Source organism: Solanum verrucosum, unplaced genomic scaffold (assembly GCF_900185275.1).
Source record: "Solanum verrucosum unplaced genomic scaffold, falcon-dt-bn FXZP01000026.1, whole genome shotgun sequence".
NCBI classification, from domain to species: domain Eukaryota; kingdom Viridiplantae; phylum Streptophyta; class Magnoliopsida; order Solanales; family Solanaceae; genus Solanum; species Solanum verrucosum.
In genome coordinates, this window is record NW_026020285.1 from 1169398 (window position 1) to 1184299 (window position 14902).

At 36.9% G+C, this 14902-nt stretch overlaps 2 protein-coding genes across 3 annotated transcripts in view; one reads left to right on the plus strand and one right to left on the minus strand.

The window, feature by feature from the left end:
- LOC125834246 (phospholipid-transporting ATPase 3-like) overlaps window positions 1–12660 on the minus strand; it is a 33341-nt gene extending 20681 nt beyond the window's left edge. For both annotated transcript variants that reach the window (XM_049513413.1, XM_049513414.1), the window contains exons 1-5: window positions 12352–12660; window positions 10378–10443; window positions 3296–3357; window positions 2689–2770; window positions 2409–2519 (exon numbers count right to left, since the gene is read on the minus strand). In XM_049513413.1, the coding sequence (XP_049369370.1) occupies window positions 2409–2519; window positions 2689–2770; window positions 3296–3357; window positions 10378–10443; window positions 12352–12525 (495 nt within the window). In that variant the 5' untranslated portion in view covers window positions 12526–12660. The remainder of the gene's footprint in view (window positions 1–2408; window positions 2520–2688; window positions 2771–3295; window positions 3358–10377; window positions 10444–12351) is intronic.
- A 1256-nt stretch (window positions 12661–13916) lies between these two features.
- LOC125834278 (uncharacterized) lies at window positions 13917–14635 on the plus strand. The gene is made up of 2 exons (XM_049513442.1): window positions 13917–14249; window positions 14375–14635. The coding sequence occupies exons 1-2, from the start codon at window positions 13917–13919 to the stop codon at window positions 14633–14635; spliced, it is 594 nt and encodes a 197-aa protein (XP_049369399.1).
- Window positions 14636–14902: the final 267 nt, after the last annotated feature.

Sequence of the window (14902 nt, forward strand, 5' to 3'; positions counted from 1 at the left end):
GTTCTTGAAGAACATTGTTGAATTCTTGTGGGTTGATTGTTGAATGCCTAGTGTTGAACTGATTCATGTTTTCGGGTTGTTTTGCGAGTTAGATTGGTTGTATACTGAGGGTACAATTGATCCTAGGGGTTTGGGCAAAGTATCATGGAAGTTTGGAGGGTTTAGAGATGAAAAACGGAGGAGAAAAGTCGAGAACACCTGGGTACAGGGGTTGGGGCGTCGCGCCTCTCAGCGCGCCCCAAACTGTTCTCTGAGGTTTGACCTCTGGCGCGTCGCCCCAGCCAGAGCGCCCCACCCAGCTCTCTGAGGTTTGGGGCATGGCGCCCCACGCCTCTCAGAGCGCCAGAGATGCCAGTTCTCCCCATTCGTTCCCCACCTTCTCGTACGTGTTCCTAAGTGATGTACATATGTTTCCTAGTCGATTCTAACATTCTAAAATACATCTAAACATCATGAAATCATCCATAAACATGAGATCATAAACCTTGAATCCATAATCCAATTCAAGGAAAGTTAAGATCAAAGTCAAGAGAAGTAAGAGTCAAGTCAAGATGAGTTCTTAGAGTTTTCCAGAAGTCTTTTCCAAATGTTTTAACTTTGTTTTAAGACTTAAAGTTCAAGTTGAGTAAAGAGTAAAGAGTAAAGTTTGAAGTTCATTTCTTCAAAAGTATATGGGGACTAAGTATTCCCAAAGAGATTTAAAATGTTTTCACATTTAAATAAGAACGGAACTGAGATTTCCAAAGAGTCAGGCTAGTTTTCAGAAAAGAGTAATAGCTTTCTAAATGAAGCAAGCAGGGGAACTGAGATTTCCAAGATAGTCTTTGAGCTAAGTTTTTGAGCACTAATATCAAATCACAAAAGAAGTATGTTTTAAAAACATAAGAGCTAGTATATTTTGAGAGTAGTATTGAGCACCGAATTGAGCGAGCGTTCAAAGAATCCACAGCCCTCATAGAACCATGTAGCCACCATGGGTAGAAAAGGATCATATTTTTTTTTAGATGAATCCTTTTCAAGATAGACTAGTGGATCCATTAGGCAGTTCAGGTTCTGTACCTTTGGTCGGGTATAGAATGCTTTGGCAGCGTGAGGTTGATCGTTGTATCATCACTATAGCTCTTATGTGATGGTTGTCAGTTAGAGAAACTCCCACAGCAGTTATTGTATTTCTATATACATCAGTTCATTTGTATTTCTACATACATCTCAGATTTATTGTATCTTTGCATACACACAGAGTTTATAGCATGTTTTAAACATCTTTTCTTTATATTGCACTTGCTTTAAATTGCTCTATATTGAAATGAGTCAGTCAGGTTGAGTTGAGTGAGCCAGGTAAGTTATTCAGTTTCTTTCAGATTCCTTCTAGCCTATGTGTGGCTTAGCATTCCAACTCGCATACTCATACATTCAATGTACTGATGCCAGTTAACCTGCATCTTATTATGATGCAGACGCAGGTAATCAGGATCAGCATCCAACACCTCGTTGATCCAATTGAGCAGCTCAGAGTCAGTGGTGAGCCTCCTTGCATTCCGGAGGACTCTTTTATTCGCTTTCAGTCTTTTCATTTATTAGGATGTTGTGGGGTTTGTCCCAACATCCATCTCAGTATTTTAGAGGCTTCATAGACAATCAGATAGTTATTAGTTCAGATGTCTTTCTTTATCTTTCAGATGTTGTTTAAGACTTAAGTGCCATTTTGGCCAACTTATTATTCTTTAAGTTATTATTTGAGACTGTTTCATTGAGTTAAGTCTTCCGCTGAGTTAAGTAAGCCAGGCCAAGGGTTCGCTTGGGGCCAGAAATGGTCTCCGAGTGCCAGTCCCGCCCAGGGTGTAGGCTCGGGGAGTGACAACTAATTCTCAAAAAAAAAAAAAAAATTCTATAGATCATCTTCCCCATCCCAATTGTTGATGACTCAAAACCTACATTTGAAAGGACATATAATCACACTAATTGGTGTCATGACCAGACATTCAGCTCCTAAAACACCACGGCAAAGTTTGACTTCTAGATAAATTCAAAAGAAGCAAACCAGAATATGTATCTTTATTTGTCTGCTAATTATCCACAATATGCAGTTTCAACTATGAGCTGAACTTCTTACGCTATGATGCAATGTATGGTTCTAGTTACATAGGTTACAAAGATTGCCTAGCAGAACTGTGTTAGTAGAGGAGATCAGTGGCATACTTCATATGAATTTCCCAAAATATACAAAAAGCCCTCTAGAAATTCAACGTGTCCATGCTGGTAACACACTTGTAGATATACACACATCCTTGCTCATATAACAAAGCAATTGGCATAACAAGCTAAATAAAGATCCTAGAAAAGTTACAAAGCAGATATAAATGGATGCTGATGATGAGCATCAAAACAACATGAAAGTTGATACTTACTCTCACGATATCTCCAGCCTGCAGCTTCTTCCAAGTTGCATTTACCCAAATCTGGTCTTGCAACATGTCTATGGAGGAATTATTAATAGACTTGTCATTCTGAAAACGTTTCTGTTATAAAGAAGGAACAAGAAAAGAAAGCATAAGCATATAGTTTCTAATAAAGAGGTAAAAGGATAAAGGTGTCAATAGCATATTACTCTATTTAAAGAATATCATATATATACAGTCAGTTTAAGAACCAACGGAAAAAGAAGGCAATGAAGGAAATAGTACTTACCCAGTCCTCCCAAGCCTCCTTAATAAGAGAAACGAGAAGCACCATGCTCAAAGGAAGCACATTTGTTATTGGACTTACAGGACTGTATTCAAACAAGAGTTCTTTTTCAGGTGCAAATCATGAGAAAATATAGCACATGTCATCAAAATATAAATTAATTTCCATTACCAATTTCAAAAAAAAAAAAAAAAACATATATACATGTATATATGTATGTACATATATATACATATATATATGTATGTATGTACATATATATACATATATATATGTATGTATATATATATAAAATAAAAATTAATTTCTTGAAATAATTTGCAAATGCCTTACAAACCAAAAACAAAAAAGTGAAATTTTATTATTTAATGCGAAGGCAAACAACCACCAATAGCATCACACAACAGTGAACTTTAATCTTGTCTAGATGATTAACACAATAAAATACTCTACACTATACTTTTCACTCTTTTTTTAATGACCGTGGTCTCCGGGCCAGCTTTCGCCCATCTCGATTAATTCCACGGGATACTTGATATACTTTTCACTCATTTTCAGCACAAATAATGCATAGTATGGGGAAGAGGGGGAGTTAATAAGGGTTAAATACCTGATTGGTGTGCATGACAAAATTGAGATCATAAGGAAGTACAGATTAGCCACCCGCCTGAACTGTCAGAGTAAGGACACAGAAACAAGATGAGGGCTATAGAACAACATGCTTTGAACAATATGGCTGCATGGCATCATTCTTCAAGCTGAATGAACTTGCTATATATAAAATGATTTTGTTGAAATAACAAACTTTAATAGCCAAAAACACTAATAGACACAATTCATTTTGTTTTTCAGTAAGGTAGAATATATTTACTAATAGACACAGTTCCTAAGGTTTTTGTCTTTTCTTCTTCCTCTAAAGCCAAGCTAAATAACTGATAAAAAAGAAGGTCCAGCAGAACAGGCCTCAATCACTATCCCGTCATCATCCATTACAAACCAAGTCAATTTCAAACTCTCTCCCCACAGTCGAGTCGAGATGCTACTGACAATGCAAAGGAGATAATCTAGGCCTTTGCCTGAACTTACACACATAAAATACCAACTAGTTTATGTAAATTTGTTTTGACATTTCTCCCTTTGCCACCGGCGAAGCAAAAAAAACACCTTTTTAGTGCCCTAGAATTCCATAGCAATAGGTTTCAAAAGGCAGATTCTTGTCTAACCAAAATCTTATAGTATTATGATTTAAGTGAGAACATTTTCCCAAACCTGATCTACACAAAATTGGCTAACATTATATTATGCTTGTAGAGGACTTCAAATATTCAGTAACCTTTTTCAAAAAGAAAAAGATATAAAAACTAACACTCATGACCCCTTCCCACCAAACAGAAACAGTACAATTTACAAACTTAGTCTGCATCCATTTCACAAGTTACAAGGATTAACATGAAGGAGGGAAACCACTAGATGGGACATTAAGCTGCTATTTAAAGAGATAAATTTGGGGGGGGAGTTAAGAAACTATATGATGAACTTCTTGTTAGGAACCCAAAAACTCTCCAACTTTAGGCTGTAAATTTCCAAGCACACAGGAAGAAGATAACAATACCCTACACTGATATATATATTTCCACCAACTAATAGAACAAATTTACAAATAGACAAACAAGATCTATGAATGATAATCCACCCAACAACCAAGGTATTTCGAGGTACCTTACCCTCCAGTTTAACTGCAGAACCAATAATATCCTCCAGAATAAACTGTCTGTCTTCCTTAATAACTATCTTAACTTCTATGTAACTGCTAAAACTACATATACATAGTAATAACTAAATAAAGCAGTAATAAAATACATATACATAGTAATAACTAAATAAAGCAGTAATAGTAATATTTAGGCCTTATTTTCGCCCTTCTTCCTGCGTTTATAGACCTTAGTTACAGCAGGTCTAACAATACCCGCCCCAACGAGTTTCACCTTGTCTTCAAGGTGAAAATGAGGAAATTGAGCATCAATAACTTCATAGGGTTCCCAAGTGTTCTCAAAGTCAGGCAAGTCCTTCCACTTAATCAGAACCTCGTGGAAGCCATTCAGAAGTGTCCGACAATCTATCACACTTTCAGGTTGTACTAGCATTTCAAGATCTTCAGACAACAAAAGGAGGGAGTTGTTGAACTGGAATCGAATCCTTCACAGCACACTTTAGCCAAGAAACATGGAATACGGGATGCACCCGCGAATGAGAGGGTAAATCAAGGCGATAAGCGACTTCACCAATTTTGCTCAAGACAGTATATGGCCCATAGTAACGAGGAGTTAATTCTCATTAACCTTTTTAGCAAGTGAACGAAGCTTGAAAGGTTGCAATCAAAGATAAACCAAATCACCAGGTTGGAACAAAACTTCACAACGCTTAGCATCAGCATACATTTTCATTTGAGCTTGAGCATGGGTCAAATTAGCTTTGAGTTCATCTAGAATAATGTTGCAAGCAGCAAGCTGCTGGTTGACCTCTTCAACAGCAGAAATTTCTTCAGTGAACCGCAACAAGGAGGGAGGATCTTGTCCATCTAAAACTTTAAAAGGAGTCATCTTGGTGGAACCATGGTAAGTGGTATTGAACCAAAATTCAGCCCAAGAAATCCATCTTGGCCATTGTTTTGGATGTGTTCCTGCAAACCAGTGCAAATAAGTCTCCAAGGAGCGGTTAACAACCTCAGTTTGACCATCTGTTTGAGGGTGATATCCTAAGCTCAATTTGAGACTAGTACCGGACAACTTGTATAATTCTTGCCAAAATTGGCTGACAAAAACCCGATCTCGGTCAGAAACAATAGATTTGGGGAACCCATGCAAGCGTACAATCTCACGAACAAACAATTCAGCTACACTCTTTGTTGTATATGGATGAGATAAGAGAAGAAAATAACTATATTTAGTGAAACGTTCCACCACAACAAGTATAGAATCATGTCCCATTGCTTTTGGCAACCCGCTGATGAAATCCATAGCAATATCATCCCAAACCTGAGTAGGAATAGATAATGGCTGCAGCAAGCCAGCGGGACTAATGGCTTCATACTTATTCTGCTAGCAAACTTCACAACTAGCCACAAAGTTTTGTACATCCCTTTTGATCCCATTCCAGTACAAGACTTGTGAAATGCTCTTGTATGTACGAAAAAACCCCGAGTGACCACCCGTAGGTGAGGAGTGAAATTCCCTAAGGAGCATAGGAATGTGTAATGACGACCGAGGAATCACAAACCGACTTTTGAAATATAGGCAGCCATTTTTAAGAGCATAATTCGGTCGTGAAGTTAGATCCTGGAGCAAATCGTGCGTCAACTGACGGAGTTGATTGTCTTGTTGAACTTCAGTGGAAAGATCATCTAAGGTACTGCTGCTTAAAACAGAAAAAGCCATGAAATGAAATTGGCGGGACAAGGCATCAGCTGCCTTATTTTCACAACTAGGACGATATTGAATCTCAAATCAAATCCCATCAACTTGGTGATCCATTTTTGTTGCTCTTCTGCCATAACATGCTGGTCCATGAGAAACTGGAGACTTCGTTGATCTGTTCGTATAATGAAATGTTGACCCATCAAATAATGACGCCACTTTTGGACAACTATAGCCATTAACTCCCTCTCATATACTGATTTAGATTGAGCCCGAATTGAAAATCCTTGGCTAAGAAAAGCGATAGGATGTCCCTCTTGCATTAGGACAGCTCCAATCCCTAACCCTGAGGCATCTGTCTCAACCACAAACACCTTGTTAAAATATGGTAGTGGCGTAGTGCCAAAATTGGCAAAGTGACCATAGCTTCCTTAAGTGAATCAAAAGCTAATTGAACTTCTTTATTCTAGCGAAAAGCATCTTTCTTGAGCAATTGTGTGAGTGGCCTCGCTATTTTCCCATAGTGACGAACAAAACTTTCTATAGTAACCGGTGAGTCCCAAAAATCCCCGCAAGCCTTTAACATCTTTTAGACTTGGCCAATTAACCATACTTGTTATTTTGGCAGGATCCGCCGCGACTCCACTTGCTGAAATAATATGGCCCAAATACTCAAATTGTTGTTGTCCAAAATGTCATTTCTTTCGATTGACAACCAAGTTATGAAATTTTAGAATTTGTAGCACCTCCCGCAAATGATCCATGTGAGAAGGAAAATTTGTACTATAAACTAATATATCATCGAAAAAGACCAATACAAACTTACGTAAGTAAGGCCAAAATATTTCATTCATCAAGGCTTGAAAAGTAGATGGTGCATTAGACAACCCAAATGGCATGACCAAAAATTCATAGTGGCCTTCATGTGTACGGAAAGCTGTTTTTGCTACATCCTCCTTGCAAACACGGATTTGATGGAACCCTGATCGTAGATCCAATTTCGAAAATATAGTGGCACCCCCAAGCTCATCTAGTAACTCATCGATTGTTGGAATTGGAATTTATCAGGAACCATTATCTTATTAAGGGCCCGATAATCCACACAATCGCCAACTACCATCTTTTTTGCGAACTAGCAACACTGGACTAGAGAAAGGACTAGTACTTGGTTGGATGATACCAGCTACTAACATTTCCCGTACTATTCGCTCAATCTCATTTTTTTGGTAATGTGGATAACGATATGGACGAATATTAGGTGGATCAGATTCCTTTTTAAGTCGTATAGCATGGTCATGACTCCTATTGGGTGGCAGCCCTTTGAGTTCCTCAAATAAAGCTCCAAATTCTTCCGGTAGTTGCTGCAAATCCAGATTCTCTTGTTCTTCCCTTGCAGTTAATTAATATATTCATATCAACATAATATCCTACTCCATCTCCCTGCAAGGCCTTAATCAAAGTTTTTAGTGAAGCTACTGATTTTGACAGCGAGGGGTCTCCTCGAACAACTTGTGTTTGCCCTTCTACTTCAAATTTCATTGTCAAGGTTCTAAAATTAGCTTGAATATCACCCAAGATTTCCAGCCACTCTAATCCTAACACCACATCAGCACTGCTCAAATTAAAAGTAGATAATCCTGTGTTATCCGCAATTTATCAATCCACAATTCCACTTCTTTGCATCTTCCCCTACTCTTTACTTGTTAGCCATACCCCACTTCCACCACAAACGGCTTAGTTTCAGTTTGCTTTAACCTTAATGCTTCAGCTACTGCGCCAAATATAAAATTTGTTGATGCACCGCTATCAATCAACACAATAACTTTCTTCCCCCTATATTGTTCCCCATACCTTCAGGGACTTCTTTGTGGTAAATCCTGCTATAGAGTACAAAGGCAACTCCATTAACTTTTGTGGCTCTGGTTGTCCTTGATCATTTAATTGGTCCATCTCTGTGTTGATTATCTCCTCCAAAGACTCTTCAATGCCTCCATCTTCGTCGTCCTCTGTTGCTACAATAAGCAGATTTAATTGTTTTAAATTGCACCGATGATTAGGGCCATATTTTTCATCGCAGCGAAAAACAAGGTCCTTTCCTTAATTTATCCTAATACTCTGCATCAGATTGCCTCTTGTATGCTCCTCCTCGCCTTGTAGAAATTTCAGGTCTTGGTTGCACATTTTCTCCTCGCTTTTGTTCTTGAAAATGTCATGGTATTGTTGTAACTGCTGTACGGGCAGAATGAAAACGTGTTATTACTCCACGTACTTGGGACCGGTAACACTTCCTGTACGGCTATTGTCAATCACTGGAAAATGCACTGAGCCCCTAGAAAGCGACATACACATGTTTTGGTAAGTGGGCTTGGCTGAGAGCCCAATTCTTCCCTTCAATATGTTGGCGCTTTGGTCCATAGTCTGGGTTAGAGTTCCTAGCTTGCTAAGATGCAATTCTGCTTTGATCTCCTCTCTCAGGCCATTTATAAAAATTCCCATCATCATCGGCATCTTTCAAAGGTGTTGAAAGTAATTCAAAATCTTCTCTGTATTGGGCCACACTTCCAATTTGTTGCAACCCTATCAAAGCCTCATATAAGTTTCCTGACTGTGATGGAGTAAATCGTTGGAGTATGGCTACTCGAAACACATCCCATGTGACAATCGGAGTTCTTGACTCCCACCATTGGAACCAATTTAGGGCTCTACCTTCAAGGCAAACAGCAGTTGCCTCCAATTTATCATTGTCGTCAATGCCATTAAAATGAAAATAATGTTCCGCTCTATTAAGCCACCCATATGGATTATCACCAGAAAATAAGGACAGTTCCAGCCTTCTAGGACGCATGAATCACGAAATTGTGGTCGAACTTCTTCGCGAAATCCATCACCTTTGTGATTGTTGTTGTTCTCTGCCATCACATCTGTAGCCATAATTAGATCTGTCTGAACTGTTGATTTTCCTTTCATATGTTGAAGAATTTCAACGTCACATTCATCTTTGTTGTGCATCCAGTCTCGTAGCTGCCCCAGGTAATCACATACTGAAACAATCTCCTCTCGTACTTCGGTCATTGTCTTCTCTAACCCTTCAATCCTCCCTTCTATTCTAGTTGAAACCATAAAGGCTCTGATACTAAATTTGTTAGGAACCCAAAAAATCTCCAACCTTATGTTGTACACTTCCAAGAACACAAGAAGATAACAATACCCTACACTAATATATATATTTCCACCAACTAACAGTGTTACCAAAGGCGCGCTTAAGCCCTAAAGCGAGGCTTATAACGTGTTGAGCGCTTCGCCTCGCTTTATGTGCACTTCAGTGTCGTCATCAAAGTTCTAAGACAAACTTTTCCTTGTCAATGAGTCTCTTATGAAGAAGTGACACTAAACAATTGATATTTAACTTTATCAAAAAAAAATTCAATTTCTTTGGTCATATATTTGTCATTCATGGTTATAATTATTAGTCTTGGACTAAACAAACACATTTTATGTTTTTCTCCCTATGCGCCGTTTTTCATTAAAGCCCACGCTTTATTTGCGCTTTGTGCTTAAAGCCCCCACGGACCTTAGAGCTTTTTTGCGCTTTTCGCTTTTAATAACAGTGCCAACAAATAGAACAAATTTACAAATAGACAAACAAGATCTATGAATGATAATTCACCCAACAACCAAGGTATTTCGAGGTACCTTACCCTCCAGTTTAACTGCAGAACCAATAATATCCTCCAGAATAAACTGTTTGTCTTCCTTAATAACTATCTTGACTTCTATGTAACTACTAAGTAACTGCTAAAACTACATATACGTAGTAATAACTAAATACAGCAGTAATAAAATACATATACATAGTAATAACTAAATAAAGCAGTAATAGTAATATTTAGGCCTTATTTTCACCCTTCTTCCTGCGTTTATAGACCTTAGTTACAGCAGGTCTAACAATTCTTAACAACCATAGCATATTGAAAAAACACATTAAAAAAAGGCTCACTAGTTACTTAAGGAACTTCTCCCTCTTCATTCCCCATTAATAGGCTGGGAAACTTAGTTATGTCACACTCTTCAAAGTTGTCTGCAAGATCTGCTCTTGGCACAACAGGATTGTAGGAAATTAGGAAATTAGAGGGCTTGTGTATGTGTCCTCTAAATTATATACCAACACTGCGTAGTTTTCAAATGGAAGAATAATTTAAGTCGGAGTAAATACGTAAAACTTAATTCAGCAAAAGTAATAAGCTTAAAAGGACACGGGAAAAGAGCAAAGCCAATTTACCTGTTCAAATAACCCCTTTGGCAGGAACGTTAGGACATCATACTTTGTCGTTGAAACAGAATTTCCCTGAAAATAAAATTATTGCAACTAATCAAGATCAAAGCTAAAATATATGTATAACAAACTTGGCGAGGAACACAATTTATACACAGGGGACTATAAGCTACCATTTGACATTTTCCTTAATACATCACTTAACCTGCACCTTGTCAGCATGAGGCATGTTTTTATTGTGTCAGCGAAAGGCATGTTTATATTTTATTACACTTTACTAAACCATCCAAGTAGATTGCCAGAAAAAGCAGCTGAATTTCCTTGTTTCTCTTTTTTGTTTTTTCCTTCTCCCTTAATCAGTTGACCAAACAACTAGCTTATATAACCAAAAGTTTAAGAAAAGTTTGGAAACTAGGTGCCCAGAATCAGCTGTATCAGCTCCAAAGGAATAGAGGTTTAAGCAAATTAGATGAAAATCAGGAATATACTTCTTCTTTTTCGTATTCTTCGAGTGTAGAAATAAGCACACACCCAAAGCACATTTAAAATAATTAAAAAGCTTCAGCGAACACAGAAGTAACAGATACTCTTGCAAGGAAAGCAATGATTATTTTACTTCATTTCAATCAGGTAAATGTATAGCTACTAACCCTTAAAACTACACTGATAGCATAAACAACCTTTAGACTGTCAGTTTATTTAAACTAGATCCAAATAAAAAGGGTTTAACTTATAAACATTGACAACATAAATATATTTCTACATTATTGGGTGGTTCATTTAAAGTAACCCGAATTTTTGTACTTAAGGCCAGGAAGAAATTGGAACAAACCTTCACTTCTCCTTCTAAATGATTACTCCCTCCGTTTTAATTGTTTGGTTTTGACTTGGCACATAGTTTAAGAGAGTAAAGAAGCCTTTTGAATTTTGCAATCTTAAACTAACAATTTGTAGAATGTACCAAAATACCCTTTAAGCTTGTGTCTTAAATATGTCATGTGGAAAGTTAGAACTAAAGAGTTGCCAAAAAGAGAAAGCGGGATTCTTTTTGCAACGGACTAAAAAAGAAAGTAAGACAAACAAATTGAAACAGAGGGAGTACTTTACTCTAAGCATCTTAGATAAACTGAATAGTTCCAAGTCCTCAATCAATGTCGTCAAATCCCTAAACCCACATTCACCACTTCAACAACTTCATCCCCATACCGAGCATCTTTACCGTAGAGATAAATAAACTAAACTAAAATAGAGAATTGCTCATACAACAATCAGATGAATGTGCAATATCTTAATCAGACACTAACATTTTTCCCTTGAATTATATGAACATACAAACACAAAAGCTACTAGACTTCAATCTCAAGTTAGTTCATCATTATCCATTTTGCTCCATTTGAAGTCATAAAGACCACATTTATAAATATAAACATTAATACTACCCATTCAGTAATACCCCATACCCACCAACTTAAAATCTTAAAATAACCAAATCCACTCTGTGGAAATAACAGATACAACAATCAGATAAAATGTACAGTATTTTAATCAGACACTCAATGTTTTTCCCTTCAATCATAAGAACATACAAGAATAACAGCTACTATGTCTCAATCTCAAGTTAGCTGGAGTTAATCTATACGAATCCTCACCATCCATTTGCTTCATTTGAACCCATAAAAGACAATATATAAACACAAACACCAGTTTTTGCTTAGAACCTATATTTGCTTTAAAATGCATTAAGTATATATAGATTTTCAATTGTAAACTCAGTAACTTATAGGAGCTACGGATTTGGTCATAGTACAGAACCTATAAAATTCGAATCCTAGCTCCACCTAGATAAACACACTCTCTCACATACACTCTCACAGACACTAAGTAGCGTCTTTATCCATTCAGTACTACTGATTATCCACTAACAGAAATTCATCCTCTGTCATTTCAACAATAAGTAAGAAAGCTTAGAAACAAAATTACCTTGAATTTAGCAAGGGCATTAGCATCACGATCATTCAGAAAAACAGTTCGATGACCTGGTGCTTGAGGCTGCACTTGACCAAGACGAATACTTCGAGAAGATGAAATACGATTAAGTATCGGCGTTCTACTTGTACTAGCTGCCGATCCAGATCCTCTCCATCCTCCACCCATTCTTCAACTCCTACTCAATCTCGCCAGACCGGAGAAAATACTCGCCGGCGATAAACTCTTACTTCGTATTTTTTTTCAAGTGATATTTTGTTGGATTTATCTCTTTAGTTGAATGGAGTTGAAGAAGAAAGACTTAATTGGAACTTCTTCTTCATCGTTCTTTCCTTTGTTTGCGCTACGAGATATTTTCCTTAAGAAGCGCGTGAAGATAAAAAATATTCTATTCTGATTAGCGCGTGTATATGCACGCACTTAATAATAGAGTAAACGTCGCCGTTTTCGAAGTTTAATACTTCGCCTTTATCGTCGGCGTAATTGCAACTGTTAGTCAGTTGAACCTTTCAAAGTTTCAGGTTGTGGACGTGTGACGTGGTGGTTTTTTTTTTTTTTTGGTTTATTTAAAAAAAAAAAAAAAGGGAAAAATGAAAAATATATTTTTGAACTATCGTAAATGATATTCAGATATCCTCCATCATATTTTTGGGATATTGGTGTCCCTGTCGTTCAAAAACTAGAGCATATATGCTCTTCACTCTAATGGAAGACTAAATAGGAACACGTGGCGCAATCTTATCTGTTGATCTGATATTTATTAAATGTCGGATAGACAGATAAAATTATGACACGTGTATGTCTGTTAGTATAAAGGGTATATATGCTCTAGTTTTTGGATGGCAAGGACATCAATGTCCCAAAAGTATGACGAAAAGTATCTGCATTTCATTTACGATAATTTGAGGTATACTTGTCGATTTTCCAAAAAAAAAAGTGAAGTATGACCCAATGAAATTTGTATTCTCCTTATCTTAAAATTTTATATTATTAAAAGTTGAGGGATAATATCATAAAATGTTAAGTATGGCACATTTAAATTTGTATTCTTCTTTATCCTTTAAAAAAATTGTATAGTTAGACTAAAGATTCATTTCATCATTCTGAGTTTCCTTGTGGTTTATAAAATTATGTTTATTTTTTTTATTTTAATTTTTTTCATAACTATTTCTTAAAATATTTATTACTGGTGTAAATAAATGTAATTTGTTATAAATCCATTGTATTATATATGTGAATTATCCATTAGATTTATCCAAACAAATTGGATTCATGTATAGGTGCTTCCAATGTGATAAGAACTTCTAAGATAACTATGTATCTACTAATTAGATAACTTTTGGGAGTGATATCTCAACACTATAAATAGAGATATCACTCACCATTTGGATGACACACTTGAATAAGAAAAGTTCTCCCTTCTCTACACTTCTTGTCTTCTTCTTATTATTATATTATATAGCTTTCTTTTATAATACGTTATCAGCACGAAGTTACTACTTGCAAAGGTATTATATAAATGTTCTTATTTAATTCACCTATTCTCTCATAATCTCATCATGTCGAATTTATCCAAACTTGAGTTTGTGGCACTAGATATCTCTGGAAAAAATTACCTTTCATGGGTACTCGATGTTGAGATTCATTTAGCTGCTAAAGGTCTTGATGCCACCATTACTCAGGGAAATGAAGCATCAAATCAAGATAAGGCGAAGGCTATGATTTTCCTTCGTCATCATCTTGATGAGGGCCTAAAGATTGAATATCTGACGGTAAAAGATCCACTTGAATTGTGGACTGATTTGAAGGGGAGGTATGACCACCTAAAGGCAACAGTATTGCCAAGAGCTCGCTATGAGTGGATGCACTTACGGTTTCAAGATTTTAAGATCGTATTTGAATACAACTCTGTTGTATACAGAATAACCTCCCAATTGAAATTATGTGGGGGGACTATAAAAGATGAGGGTTGGAAAATACACTTACTATTTTCCATGCCTCAAATGTGATATTACAGCAACAATATCGTGAAAAGGGTTTTCAGAAATACTCTGAACTGGTCTCATGCCTTCTGGTGTCTGAGCAACATAATGCCCTTTTAATGAAAAATCATGAAGCTCGTCCCACGGGAGCTTCTCCGTTACCGAAAGCAAATGTGGTAGAAACACATGATCAATCTGAAGTAAAAAGAGATGATCATCGAGGCTATAATAATGCGCGAGGACGTGGCAAAGATAAGAGGCGATACATCAATCGTCGAGGTGGTGGTCATAATTAAAGGGAGAACAACATGAGTTCTCAAAATAACCCCCCCAAAAAGTAATTGACATCGTCGTGGCATGAAAAGCCATTGGAAGAATGAATGTCACACACTGAGCATTTTGCTAGGCTCTACCAAAATTCCTTTAGAAGAAAAGGAAATAAAGGTGGTGCCTCATCTTCCAATGCTCGGGCTAAGTCACATTTGACTCTTAAAGATAATGATAAGCCGAGAACATCTCAGAAATATGATAAGGATGTTGAAGCAAATTTGGCTTTAAAGGAT

What these genes read in the sequence shown, in the direction of transcription:
- LOC125834278 (XM_049513442.1), top strand. Translation starts at nt 13,917, where the DNA reads ATGTCGAATTTATCCAAACTTGAGTTTGTGGCACTAGATATCTCTGGA. An exon ending in GGTTTCAAGATTTTAAGATC is followed by an intron (nt 14,250 to 14,374) that starts GTATTTGAATAC and finishes GTGATATTACAG; the next exon opens with CAACAATATCGTGAAAAGGG.